We start from the raw sequence: 13,892 nt of genomic DNA, 5'->3' as shown, positions 1-13,892 counted from the left end.
CAGACCTTATACCTACTACTCCCCTCCTTTCTAACAAGTGCATTCAACCACATAGATGTGGTTGAATGAATTTGTGACTGGACATCAGAGGCACCGTTACAGCTTATAATCACATATGATTACACTAATCCACAAAATTCCTCCCTCCTTCCCTACCAAAACCCCTCTATGACTACTAATCTTGTTACAATTTATCATCAGTATTTCACAATTCCTCTGAGTGAGGAGCACATATAAGGACTAACCTGCATGGAGGGTATTACAGCATATTATGGCCTTGACACCTCCTCTTCTGGCACAAACCCTCCTCGAGTCCTCTCCCATTCCCTCCTTGCCCTCTCCCATTCCTTCCTTGCTCCTGGAATTGATTTTGTCCACCTAACCTGTCATAATTATGTCATCTCCTACCCCAGGCATCATCATTTATCTAGATTCCCTGTTGTTTTATATGACTATCCCTCTCTCCCAGTTACTCACTCAAAGAATGCAAAATTTTGGTCAATAAGTCAGTCCTAGCTCAATACTCATAGACTCAGACAAGGTAAATACCCCAAGCCAGGCACACCTCATCACCCACCAAAACTTGAAGATGGGCTCATATGTGTGAAGGGTCACTTATGCATTACAGGAAGGGGCCACAGGGGGCTGATATGTCTTTTCATCAAAGTAGCAGTTGCCAACAAGACTGACGAGTTAAACACCATATGAGGACGGAGCCTTTATTAGTATGACATTTCGCTTATTACAGCTTTTTCGAGTACTTGAAAGAGCTGTAATAAGCAAAATGTTGTATAAATAAAGGCTCTGTCCTCATATGCTGATATGTCCTATGGCCTTTAATTAGATTCATGAGTACCCTGATTCATGATATACTCCCAACCCTCTAAACCTACATATGTAATCCCTGAATCCCAGCATTACACTGAAAGGAGGAGTTCACCACATTAAACTGAATCATCAGTACTTTAAAGATTTTAGAAACATCCTCTCTGACCTGGCTCATGCAGTATTCTCCATGCAAAATGAATACTGGTAACTTCTGTTGTCCTTCCATTCTTTTGCTCACCTGAAATCTTTCCTTTACTGTCTCTATGATATTCATACCTCTGCCATGATATTGTCCCCAAGGATGGAGTCGCTGATTGTTGCCAATGAAATACTAATACTTCACTTGGAACTGCAGCCCTGAGAGTATGTTGCTTTGTGACTAAACTAGGGACAAGATCTCTTCCTTTATCAGCATTATTTCATATTCCACCTTTTTTGTCTACTTAAGGAGAGCTGACGGCTAGAAACTGTTCCTCTTCTCTTGCCACAAAGAAACTGTCTCGCCTTCATATAATACAGAAAACAATCCAACTTTTTTCTTCCAAGACTCATCTGTGGAATGGACCAAGGATTTTTGCCAGTTGCTCTGGGGCCAAAGGATTCTGGTTAGAGAAATACGAGGAAACAAATGATTATTTCTTCAAGCTTTTTCTTTACCGTGTACTCCTGAAAACATTAGGTTTTGAGGAGTCCAAATGCTATGCATGCAAGCCTTACAGGTGTAGACAATATACTTATCTAATTTATTTACTTCTATTTATTTGTATTTTATTTATTTTTATTTTTTTCATTTATTTTCATTTTTCTATAGCTAAGCAAGGCGAGTCGCAGTGATGCCTTAGTACGGGAACTTTATCTGGAGAATGCCCAACTGATGCGTGCACTACAGGCAAGTGTTTACCTAGTTTTACCTAGTTGTATTTTACGGGATGGGAGCTATGCTTGTAGTGACCCGTTTTCGTATCTCTCCATGTCCAGTTTATTCTTGAAATCGTGTATAGTTCTGGCATTCACTGTTTCTCCATTCAGTTTGTTCCAGACATCGATCACTCTATGTGGGAAACTATTCTTTTTCAGGTCTCCTCTGTAACTGTCTTTCTTTAGTTTCTTGGCTAGTGTTGTGATTGATATGAATTCATCTAAGATTTTGTATGGTCATATATATATAAGCATAACTTCATTATCTCTGTCTTTCTGTACTTGCATCCAAATCTTATTTATATACTTTGAATTTGTGGTGTAGAACCATGGTGAATCAAAGAATTTGTTATTAGAACAGCTTGGAGGATGAACAGCTTGTTTGAAAGTTGAAATATCTCACATATGGGTCCCACAGAGCAGAAAATAAAGGGAGTGGTCAGTTTGTTTTCAAATTCATGTGAGTTTGATCTGTCAGTTCAGTGTCCCAGGTGTCTCTTGCCAGACACTCAAAGCTCCTAGATAACTGGCCACAGCCACAGGACTGGCTTCTATATCACTCAGGGAAAAAATATTATTTTGTCTTGGGATAGTGTAGGATGAAGTTTAAACAACAACTGACTCACAAATTTCCCTACTAAGTTGAAAGGGAGGAGTGATTTTGAGTTTGGAAGTGTAGTGGGAGATTGTCAGGAGTGAGGAGGAAGCAAGGCAGGGAAGGAGTAGCTCAGCTGGTATGTGATGAGTTGGGAAAATGCATAGTGGACTGGAGGAAAGTATGTTCAAGGTTAATCTGGGATGGAAATTTAGGCTTTTGTAAGCACATATGGATCTTGTAGTGAGAGGAGTCAAGAGGAAAGGAGGCTTGAATAAATGCTTAGAGGTTTGGGAGGAATGTCATGCAGTAGTGTTGGGAGATCTCAATGCTTGATAGGGAATGAATCAAGAGATAGAGGGAGTAGTAGGGAATTTAGTAATAAGTGGTTGCATCTAGGGCAATTTGACTCTGTGGCCAGGCTTCTTCTTCTGTGCTGGTACTGTTTTAGAGCTGGATGGTGCCCAGAATGAACACAAGGGTGCTAGTGTGGGTCTTACTTTTCTTGAGAGGAATTTTTCTTTGGGGCTGATGTCTGGGGGGTATTGGTGAAGATTGAGTTTTATGGTCTGTTATGAAGCTCTTTTTTAGTGAGTTTGGTGTATTTACCTAGTTGTATTTTACGGGATGAGAGCTATGCTCATAGTGACCTGTTTTCATATCTCTCCACATCCAGTTTATTCTTAAAATCGTGTATAGTTCTGGCATTCACTGTTTCTCCATTCAGTTTGTTCCAGACATCAATCACTCAATGTGGGAAGCTATTCTTTTTCAGCTCTCTTCTGTAGCTGTCTTTCTTTAGTTTCTCTTGGTGTCCTCTTGTTTCTCTTCTGTCCCACTTTAATAAGTCGTCTCTGTCGAGAATTTCCATCCCTTTCATAATTCTGAAAATGGTCAACAAATCACCTCTTTCTCTTCTCTGTTCCAGTGATGACAGATGTAATTTCTCCAATCTTTGTGAAAATGTTTTTGTGTGGATGTATGGTATGGAACAGGTGGCAGATTGCTGTAAGAAGTACACTGCTGGTGTAATATTGTTACATTCAACGAGTTGTTTCTGTGTGATGTAATGAAATGGGTGAGTGGGTCTTAAGGCTCAAGCATAGATCTGTATATCTTTGAATTTCGCATGATATTTTATGGGAACAAGTTCAGTTTCTGGGTGCAGGTGTTCTATTGGGGTGTTTGTGGTGCATCGTAGCATTCATAGTGCTTTATTTTGTACATTTAGTAAAGCATCTGTTTTCCTGATTGTTCAGAATCTTTCTGTGGAAGTGTAGTTAAGTGTTCCTTATCAAATGTTTGGAGACAGTGATTAGTGTCCTTCTATTGTCCAAAGACCATGTTTGAAATTGATACTAGTATGTATATTTTCTTGTTATCACTGTCAGATCTTTGATGTGCAGGTATAAGGTCATACGAGTATAAAAAATGATGTGAGGCCTAGAATTTTAAGGTTCTTTACCAATGAAAGGGTTTCAAATTCACTGTGGAACAAGGAAGATGGAAAGGAACAGGAGCAGTATTGAATGGTGATATAAAGAGGTGAAGGCATTGTTGAAAGAGGGGGCAAGTGTATGGGGATTGGATGGATGCAAGGTAGAAAAGCAAAGAAAACAAAGATATAAGAAGGATAGAGAACCAAAATACAAGGGGAGAGAGGCAAAGACAAGGGCGGCACATGTCAAATGATGTAGGAGTTTGACAAAGGATTTTGAAAAGAATGAAAAGATATATTGGAACAAAGTGAAGAGAGAGAGTGAGGGTAGGTGGGGGTGAGTTAGAGAGGAACATAAGTAAACTCTTTAGCGAGCACTTGTAGAAATAATTGAGATATGGAAAAATAGTATGTTAAAATATAGGCCTTTCAAAGACCTCTTTTTCATTTATTTATTTTCATTTATTTATTTTTTATTTGCCTAGTTGTATTCTACGGGAAGGGGAGCTATGCTTGTGCTGTCCCATCTTTGTATCTCGCAACATCTAGTTTGTACTTAAATTTGTGTATGGTGTTTGGACACACTTGTTTGCATATGGTTTGGTGTTAGTGTGTGTCAGTGGCTCAGGCATAGGATGGATTTCATCTTGTGGTTTCAATTTAGAGGTTGCGGTGAATTACGTTGACTGGTGCTTCCATATATGTGACTGACTCCTGGTCTGATCATGCTGGATCATACTTATTTTTTACTTCTCACAAGCTGATGTCTTCTGAGTCAGAGACTGAGAATTTTCTGTTTTGTATTGATATACAGTCGAAGCTCGAAAGCCCGGACTAATTGGGGGGAAGGGTGGACCGGTCATGCCAAAAGGCCGGTCATCGAAAATATCGCCCTAACACCCGTAGATTTTCGTAGCAGTATATGTATAGGTTATGTACGATATGGCATAGAAACACATAAGAATAATACTCTAACACTGTAATAATAACAATAATGTAATAATAATGTTATAATACTAATAATTCTGTAATAATAACTGTAATACAGGCATGTAAATGTAATGTATATACAGTGTACTGTACTGTATTTTTTATTACGTACACTGTAAATATCAGAAGGTATGCACGCGGGACAGTGGTGGCAGCCAGGGTTGCCGCGTTGTTGTTGTTGTTGTTGTCGTTCCCTAGACTGTCTGTCCGAGCAGTCCCGTCTCCTCAAGGAAGGCCACAGCCGAAACTGGGTTTTCCCACAAATCCTTTATAGAGTGTATGTTGTGTTGTTTGCGTGCATGAAACCCCAAGAGTTGGGGGCCAATCAGCAGCAACCACCCCTGGCCATCAGCTCTACGCAGATGGCACCGATCCCCAAGGGTTGCCGCGTTTTCTACACTGCCGTGTAGAATGGGAGTGTTGCCATACCGGGGCATACATTTTACTCGGGCGTGTGCAGCCTTTCATAGCAAGATATACTTGTCAAATTTTGACAAAATATTGGTTCTAGTTTTTTTGTTCTTGAATGTATATAAGGCCCCCATGCCCTAACATATTCAGTAAGATATAATTTTTTTTTTTTTTTTTTTTTTTTTAGCTAAAAGAAAGCTGAAACTTTAGTGTAGAATTTTTTTCTACACGGTAAAAACATATCTTTTGGGGTATAATATTTTATAAGTAACACAATTACCAGTAGAAGTCATATTTTGATGTACCATTTATTATTTGATAACTAGTTCTATGATTTTAGCACAAGTTTGAGTTTTTTAATGTTTTTAACAGCCCGCTATGTAGAAAAAAATTTCCTCATGTCCTTGGCAGTTGCCACATGTATTTTACTATGTTTTGGTACAAAATTCTACGAAACAGCAGCCCTGGTGTCGGCTTGACTGGGCCGGGTTTGAGTACACGTGTACGGCCGTCGCTGCCACCTACCGGACAAATAGGGAACTTTGCTTGAAAAGTCCGCCCTTTGTTCATTTCGACCGGTCATACGAGGGTCCAGGCATTCGGGGTCCGGGCTTTCGAGGTTCGACTGTATTGTGCAGTTTGAGGAGGATGCAGGATGGTCTTCATTGTAATTGTATACATTTGGCTTGATTTAAGCATGGGATACCATGTACTGGGGATAAGAAATGCACACAAACACCTAGGCAGTAATATTGTTGTCTAGTGTGTCCAAAACATTGGCATTTCTCTACTTCATATCTTAAATAGCCTACAGTCAGGTATGTTGGAAATTGTGGCTGGTTGAAAATCATTATTAGTGCTGAGGTATTGATCTTTTTATTGTTTATGGTTTTCCTAATATTACATACTTGTATTACTTTTGATTGTCTCACTATTCTTTACATTATTCTTCTTTTGTGTGATATCATAGAGGTAGAGAGAGTGTGGATTACTCACACACTGGTCTTAAATGTTCTTTGTGATGATGTTTGAATTGAGGTGTCTGCCAAGACTTTGACTTTCCATATTGAGGTCTTGACTCTATTTCTAATCAATCATTGCCTTGAGTTTCACTAAGTGGAAAGCCTACATTACCACAGTGGTTGGTTGGCAGTGGTCCTCAGAACTTTTCAACTTTTCCACACATTTCTGTGTGAAGAAACTTTGAACTGTTGTCTGTATTGTATTTACCTAATTGTAATGTACACCTAGGTCTTTTAATTCAACACTCACCTACCACCACTTGTGTGGATGTTTGGGCCTAGGAGATAAACCCGCCTCAGAGATTGGTGGTTGTCTTAGGCCAATTCCCAAAGCGAGTTTGTTTATGTCCTGGGCCCAAATGTCCACACAAGTGACAGTTGGCAAGTGTTGAATAAAGAGAAATGGGAGTACATCTCCTACTGACCAAAATATCAAACCCAACTTAAAGTTCATGTCCAGTTCCAACTTACTGTATAACCTTGATTTCCAATTGTCATCTTTAGTTTTAATTCATGCATTGTTCCAACTTGGGCCATATCACTTTCTAAACCATTCCAAGTATTTATGCATCTATAAGGAAAACTATTTTTTTTTTACATATTTTAGGCATGTCTTCCTTAACCCCTTCCATACGGTGCCGCATACGTAGGCGGCATGAGGAGCAAGTGGATACGTGAGGCTGCCATATCGGCATCTTGATTATATTTATTGTAGTTGCCCCTGCATAATGACATACTCTCTAAACTGTCTTCATCACATTTTCTATGGTTATCAAAATTCACGGGTGAAAGAGAGAACAATCGAAATAGGCGGTGACTATACAGGTACTCCTCATTTAACGACAACTTGGAGTAATGACGGGCTTTATGACAGACCAATATTAGTTTAACGTAAATCTCCCGAAGTTACGACGTCGTGTACGATAATTAAGTTGGCTGAGGCAAATTTGTATGATGTTATAAATGAACTTGTACAGTGGATATTAGCTGTGAGGTAAAGTGTTCTGAAGCTTAGGTCTACATTACCATCCTGCAAGCTGGAAAAACTACCTGGGGTATAATATATACCGGTAGTGGTAAATTTTTAGTTTCGACCATGGGCGCAATATAGCAATAGAAAATTAATTATTAATTTTGTAAATTATAATGTATCAACGTAATATGCAATTTTGTGAGCGGAAATAAAAAAAAAAGGTGCTAAAACAAATTTCGTAAGTAACGAAGTCATGTCGGATGAATGGTACACCATGTTTGTTATGATAGATGCCGATGTCGAGGAAATGAAAGGATGATAAATTCGCCTAACCTAAACTAAACTAACCTAACCTGTGTTTGATAAATCATTACCTGCAAATTAAATGTCATCCGGCTCGTCCTCGTTGTCGTCTTCGTGAGAGACGTTGGCAGATGACAAGATGGCGTCCCGATCCTATGCTACCGACTTCGTTCATTAGCATATTTTCTTGTAGCATGGTATTTTTTACTTTCATTTCCGCCCACAAAATTGCATATTACGTTGATACATTTTAATTTACAAAATTGATAATTAATTTTCCATTGCTATATTGCGCCCATGGTCGAAACTAAAAAAATACCCCGGTATTCAATATGGAATGTCAGCATACGCGGATTTGGTCATATACGGTAATTTCGGGAACATAACCACCGTAAATAAACAGTAAATAAATCTTTAATGTACTGTATAAAAGAGGGAAATACACAAAAATAAAGATACATATATTGCTGGACATTGTACATACAGTACATATACGTATATGTATACACTTTCGCTTAATGACCAATTCGGTTAACGACGGCGCACTGGTCCCAATTGTCGTCATTAAACGAGGAGTGGTTGTATTTCATGATGCGAGTATTATTACGACACATCGTACGTCTGGCAGCTAATGCTGCCCGCGAGATTTTGGCCCGTACTGAAGAGGTCAATTTCTTCTCACGACCTCTTAATCTTCTGCAGCAGTCCGTAAGTCTCCCCCACAATCCTGCTGATATGTCTACCAGGTGACAGGTTGTATTTTATCAATACTACCAAATCTTTTCCCTCTTTTGCCTTTGTAATGAGTTGATTTCCCAAGGAATAGTTTAAAGATGGTCTTTTACCTCCATTGCCCATTTCTAGAAATTTACATTGTTTGGTATTGAACTTCATTTTGCAATATTGGCTCCATGCAAAAATAGTGTCTAGATCTTTTAGCAGTAGCATTTAGTCTCATTTTTCACTCTTATGATTTTTGCATCATCTGTAAACATGTTGGCATAGTTTGTTCTCTCCATCATGTCATTAACCCATTAAACTCCGATGACAAGATTCTTGTCATTTGGTCAAATAAAACAAAAAATCATAAAACACCAAAATGTTTGATCAAACACCAGAAAAATAGGACGTCAGTCCTCGCTCGAAGCGAGGACTGACGTCATGTTTTTCTGGTGTTTGATCAAACATTTTGGTGTTTTATGATTTTTTGTTTTATTTGACCAAATGACAAGAATCTTGTCATCGGAGTTTAATGGGTTAACACTATTGGTGCAAGCACTGAACCTTGTGGAACTCCACTTGTTACTGCTTTCCATCTTGACATCTTATCCTTTACGACTGTCCTCATGTATCTTTCCTCCAACAAATCTTTCATTCATTCAAGTAGTTTGCCTCTCAGCCCTCCAATGTGCTTCAATTTCAACATGAATCGATTGCGAGGTACTTTATCAAATGCCTTCTCAAGGTCCAGGTACACACAGCCCACCCATCCCTCTCTCTCTTGCAGTACATCAGTCACTCTTGTGTAAAAGCTGACTGTCTGCCAGAATCTTCATCTCTTTAACCCATTAAACTCTGATGACAAGATTCTTGTCATTTGGTCAAATAAAACAAAAAATCTGACGTCATATTTTTCTGGTGTTTGATCAAACATTTTGGTGTTTTATGATTTTTTGTTTTATTTGACCAAATGACAAGAATCTTGTCATCGGAGTTTAATGGGTTAAGACATTAGGTCCACTGATCTTTCACAATCTTTTCACATAATTTCACAATTTTTTAAAATGTGTCAGACTGTTTCTGTGTCACCAACTAAAAGTAGTAGGGAGAGGAAAACAGTCACCAGTTGTCAGCTCTCCATGTGTATTTATCTAGTTGTATTTACCTAGTTGTATTTTACAGGCCTGGAGCGATGCTCGTTATGACCCGTTATTGTATTATTTACTTTTGAATTCGTGTATATTTCTGGCATTAACTGTTTCACTGTTCAATTTGTTCCAGACATCAATCACTCTGTGTGAGAAGCTGTTCTTTTTCAGGTCTCTTCTGTAACTGTCTTTCTTTAGTTTCTTTGCGTGTCCTCTTATTTCTCTTTTGTCCCATTTTTAATAGGTCATCCCTATCAAGAACTTCCTTTCCTTTCATAATTCTAAAGATGGTCAACAAATCGCCTCTCTCCCTTCTCTGTTCTAGTGTTATCAGTTGTAATTTCTCCAATCTTTGTTCATATGTTAAATTTGATAGTGTAGGTGCCATCTTGGTCACCGCTCTCTGGATTTTTTTCTAATTTTTTGATGTATAGAAAAATACGGCCCAGTCCAGATAACAAATGCCAGTGCACCTCCAGATGGAAGTTAGAGGGTTGATTGGTTTTGAAAATGGGCACCTTTGCTGTCCATCTTGCAGGACCACCACTTTCAAGTACCCATTGTTGATCACTTCTAGTTCTAATGTTAGAATTTCTCCAAGGGGGCTACATGTCACAGTGAGTTTCACATTTGCCTTAAAATTCATCATATACTCTTCATTATTGATTCATTGTTGATAGATTTCAGGACCAAGAATCTTGGATAATTAAAGTCAGGAGCTGTTTATCTTGGTTAGCAGGACTATGTAGGCTCGGGAATGCAATATTAATGAGATCAAGGTTGTATTATCAATTGAGGTTTTTGGGTCACTTAATAATGCTGACAGTGGCAGGTATTACCCTCTGTGGAGAGGGTAGGTAGTTGCTCTGGTGTGACCATTGTAGATTGTTCTTGATGGGGGGGCCTCTTCACTTTGCTCACTGGGAAGTCTTGTGGGCCAATTTGGGAGTGCAACAGAAGAACTTTGCTTTTGGGAAGGTTCTTGCTTCCTCTTGTTGTATTATTATCATCATTAATATTCTTCTTCTTCTTCTTCATACCACATTATGGGTAACCATGCTAGAGGCAGTTCCCCATCCTGGTTAGGTTCAGGAAGACTATATTTGGAGCACCTTATCTAGCCCCTTCCCCATGTGGGGTAAGCAGAACAAATTCTGAATAGGGTTATTTATTCAGTCATATAGGCTGCTGCTGCTGAGCTGTGGTATTCCCCATCCATGCACAGGACAAACACCGGCACTACAGCATCTGCTATGTGGGTTGTAACCAAGGAATCCCCCCAGAGATTATTATCTCCTGCCCCTTCCATCATACACCAGAAGATGCATGGTTGTTAGTTGGGAAAATGAAGTTATTGCTAGTGGGAAAAACAATGACTGAATACACTGTCAATTTTGCCGCTTCAATCTTGGAAATACCCAGAGATGCTACTTGGAAGTGATGAGGTAGATGTTGGTTTTCCTTTCTGTTTTTTAATCCTGTTTTGAGATCTGGGCTCCTTAGGTACTAGATAGGATGGAGAGGGATGCAAGACTTTGAGACAAGATCCAAAGCAGGAACCTGACCCTCCAATGCATGAGAAGTTTATTGGTTCTGTATATTTTGGATATGTGTGTGGGTCTTGGTTGGTTTCTTTGTCTCCAGCTACATGTGAGAGGCCAGGCCCCAGTGCAATGACCTCTTTATGTAAAAAAGAAAATTATGATAATGAAAAAAAAAAAATCAAGTAAAAGAAGAGGAGATAGTTGATGAGAAGTGATAAAGAGAATAGAATGAGTGTCTGGGCCTGATCCAGAAACAGGCTCCTTAGGGCTCCACTTTCTTGTGGAGGTGGGATTTTGGTGACCTCTTGTATATGGGTGGCATTGATCTTTATAGGAAACTGGGTTCTTATTGGTTGTCTTCTTTTCTTTTATGGTAGAGGAACCTCTTGCAGGCAAGACGCAACAACTCCACTTTTTTTTTTTTATGGAGTTCTGTACTATCCCACCCTGAATTGCAAAATAAATGCAATAATTATTTCAGTATATTATTCATTATTATTTATATATATATATTTTTTTTTCAGGTGACAGAAGGACGTCAGAAATCTGCAGAAGAAAGTGGTAGGAGATTGGGTCTGCAGCAGCTGGCACATACCTGCACCTAACCATAGTTACCCCAAAGTTGATGGCTTAGGCTGAAATTATGTATATATCAAAATGTACTCCAAAAATGGGTTAAGGGTAGTACAATATGTCATGTGGATTTAACCCTACTACCATTCAGAAGGTGGACTAATCTGTGGTTATGAAATAAACACAGTACCTTCTCATGGATATTGAAATCCAATCAATTGATAATGTATCTTGGATTTAGAGATGGTTGTTTTGTGGAAATGATTAATGGGATTTGTGATAGTACTACTGGCTTTGGTTTTTATATTATTACCATGCAGTGTTTTATATTACTGCTGATTAATTATGAATAGGTGCAAAGTCAGGTCAGATGATTTCCTGTTGATTTTACATGAAAGTCGTGACCAAGCGAAGGTGCTGCAGAAGGTAATTTCACTTGGTCTGAATAGATGATTAGAATGAAGATAACCAATGTAATTTACTAATAGAATAGTTCACCTCACCACTTGTCATGACCCACTCAGAAATTAAGATGTATACATATATATATATATATATATATATATATATTTGTGTGTAGCCAGGTAGTATATTCTCTTGTAGACATACAAGGTTGAAGGCTAAAGAGGATTCACTGCTGATTATTTTATTGTGTGCAGCTTCAATACAAGGCACAATCTTTTTATCTTCAGATTTGACGTATCTTAATAGTTTTCCTATTGTTGCCGATGTTTCGAAACTTCCTGGTTCCATCTTCTGGGCGAACTGATGTGCAGGGTCTGTGGATGTCTTATTTATACTTGGAGTTGGGATCATAGGGTTTTCTGCTGGAAGGGGTCTCCTCTGATTGGTTGCCTTGGTCCAATAGGGGATCCGGGTTACTGGAGGCCTACAAGCACTGGGAAAGGTCTCCCAGACCTCCAGTAACCCGGATCCCCTATTGGCCCAAGGCAACCAATCAGAGGAGACCCCTTCCTGCAGAAAACCCTATGATCCCAACTCCAAGTATAAATAAGACATCCACAGACCCTGCACATCAGATCGCCCAGAAGATGGAACCAGGAAGTTCCGAAAGGTCGGTAACAATAGGAAAACTATTAAGAAACATCAAATCTGAAGATAAAAGATTGTGCATTGTATTGAAGCTACACACAATAAAATAATCAACAGTGGATCCTCTTTAGCCTTCAACCTCGTATGTCTACAAGAGAATATATATATATACATATATATATACATATATACATATATATATACATATATACATATATATATATATATATATGTATATATACATATATACATATATATATATATATATATATATAATATATATATATATATATATATGTAGAGGGACCAATGATGGGTACCTGCTAGTGATGGCCCTGCAAGAAGAATTTTAGAGAGAATCATCATCCTGCCACCTTCAAAACCTTTTAATACCCTCACCCTCATCTGGAGCAGACAGACAGTCCCTGGACTGGGCCCCAAGATCTCGGTCAACTTCAACTGTATTTCCTTTATCTTTTTCACATGAGGAATACTGAGAATTGACAAGTCCTCCTCTCCTGCTACTACAGATTGAGAATCCTCTATCTAAAAATGTGAAATTCAGAAATCTCCAAATTGCAAAAGTTGTAGTGACCAAAGTGCCAGAAATGGAAAAATTCCTGTGTTTTGAAACTACAGTCTACATGCTGTATATGTACAAGATCAAACTGTGTAAACTTTGTATGAAATGATAAGTAAATCACTAAAGCAATTTTAAGATATAATAAAATTTTGTTTTGTATGAAATATTTTTTTTAAGTAATCACTAAAAGTTGTACACAAATGCAAACAAGGCAGTGTTGATAGAGGGACTAGTCTAATAAGGGTGAGACATCTTTCTATTGTGGCGAAGGGAAGAAAAATTCCACCACTTCCTATGAATGTTCTAGAACAGTGTTTCCCAAACTTTTTTGGACTAGTGTCCCCTTTAGGCAAATTTTTTTTTGTCAGTACCCCACTTCCTTGCCCCTATCAAATAAAACTCTAGATTATTAGGTATAATAAATTCATCTTATATTGCAAAAGTCTTGAAGGCTTCATGATTTTGAGAAAAAAAAAAGAAATCTTTAAAGACACATTGGTTGTGGATTTTTAGAATAATAAATCCAGAATTCAAATATTCTACACTATACTGTCAACATTTTTGCTTTTCAGACATAATAATGGGTAATTTAAAGTACAAAAAATAAATAATGATACCAAAAAAATGTCAGGTATACCAACAGTTTACAATCATCACCAACTCTTCAACAGATACTAAGTCCACTGAAGTACAGCCACAGGTGCCAATTTATCAATTTATAAAATGATAATTGAACAGGTGCAAAGTCAGGTCTTGCAACATTGCTTCTGACCCAAGGCAGTGGACAAGATGT

At 38.3% G+C, this 13,892-nt stretch overlaps 1 protein-coding gene across 3 annotated transcripts in view; it reads left to right on the top strand.

Annotated features, from left to right (window-relative positions):
• LOC143030923 (uncharacterized) overlaps positions 1-12,387 on the top strand; it is a 311,312-nt gene extending 298,925 nt beyond the window's left edge. For 2 of the 3 annotated variants that reach the window (XM_076194185.1, XM_076194186.1), the window contains exons 29-30: positions 1,640-1,717; positions 11,415-12,386. In XM_076194185.1, the coding sequence (XP_076050300.1) occupies positions 1,640-1,717; positions 11,415-11,495 (159 nt within the window). In that variant the 3' untranslated portion in view covers positions 11,496-12,386. Of the gene's footprint in view, positions 1-1,639; positions 1,718-11,414 lie in introns of all 3 variants that reach the window. The other variant, XM_076194184.1, reaches the window with a different exon arrangement.
• Positions 12,388-13,892: the final 1,505 nt, after the last annotated feature.

Source organism: Oratosquilla oratoria, chromosome 12, assembly GCF_046742065.1.
Source record: "Oratosquilla oratoria isolate Oo_2021 chromosome 12, ASM4674206v1, whole genome shotgun sequence".
In the NCBI taxonomy this organism is placed as follows: Eukaryota; Metazoa; Arthropoda; class Malacostraca; order Stomatopoda; family Squillidae; genus Oratosquilla; species Oratosquilla oratoria.
Note: the sequence above shows the minus strand (reverse complement) of the source record. Positions and strands in the feature narration are given on the sequence as shown.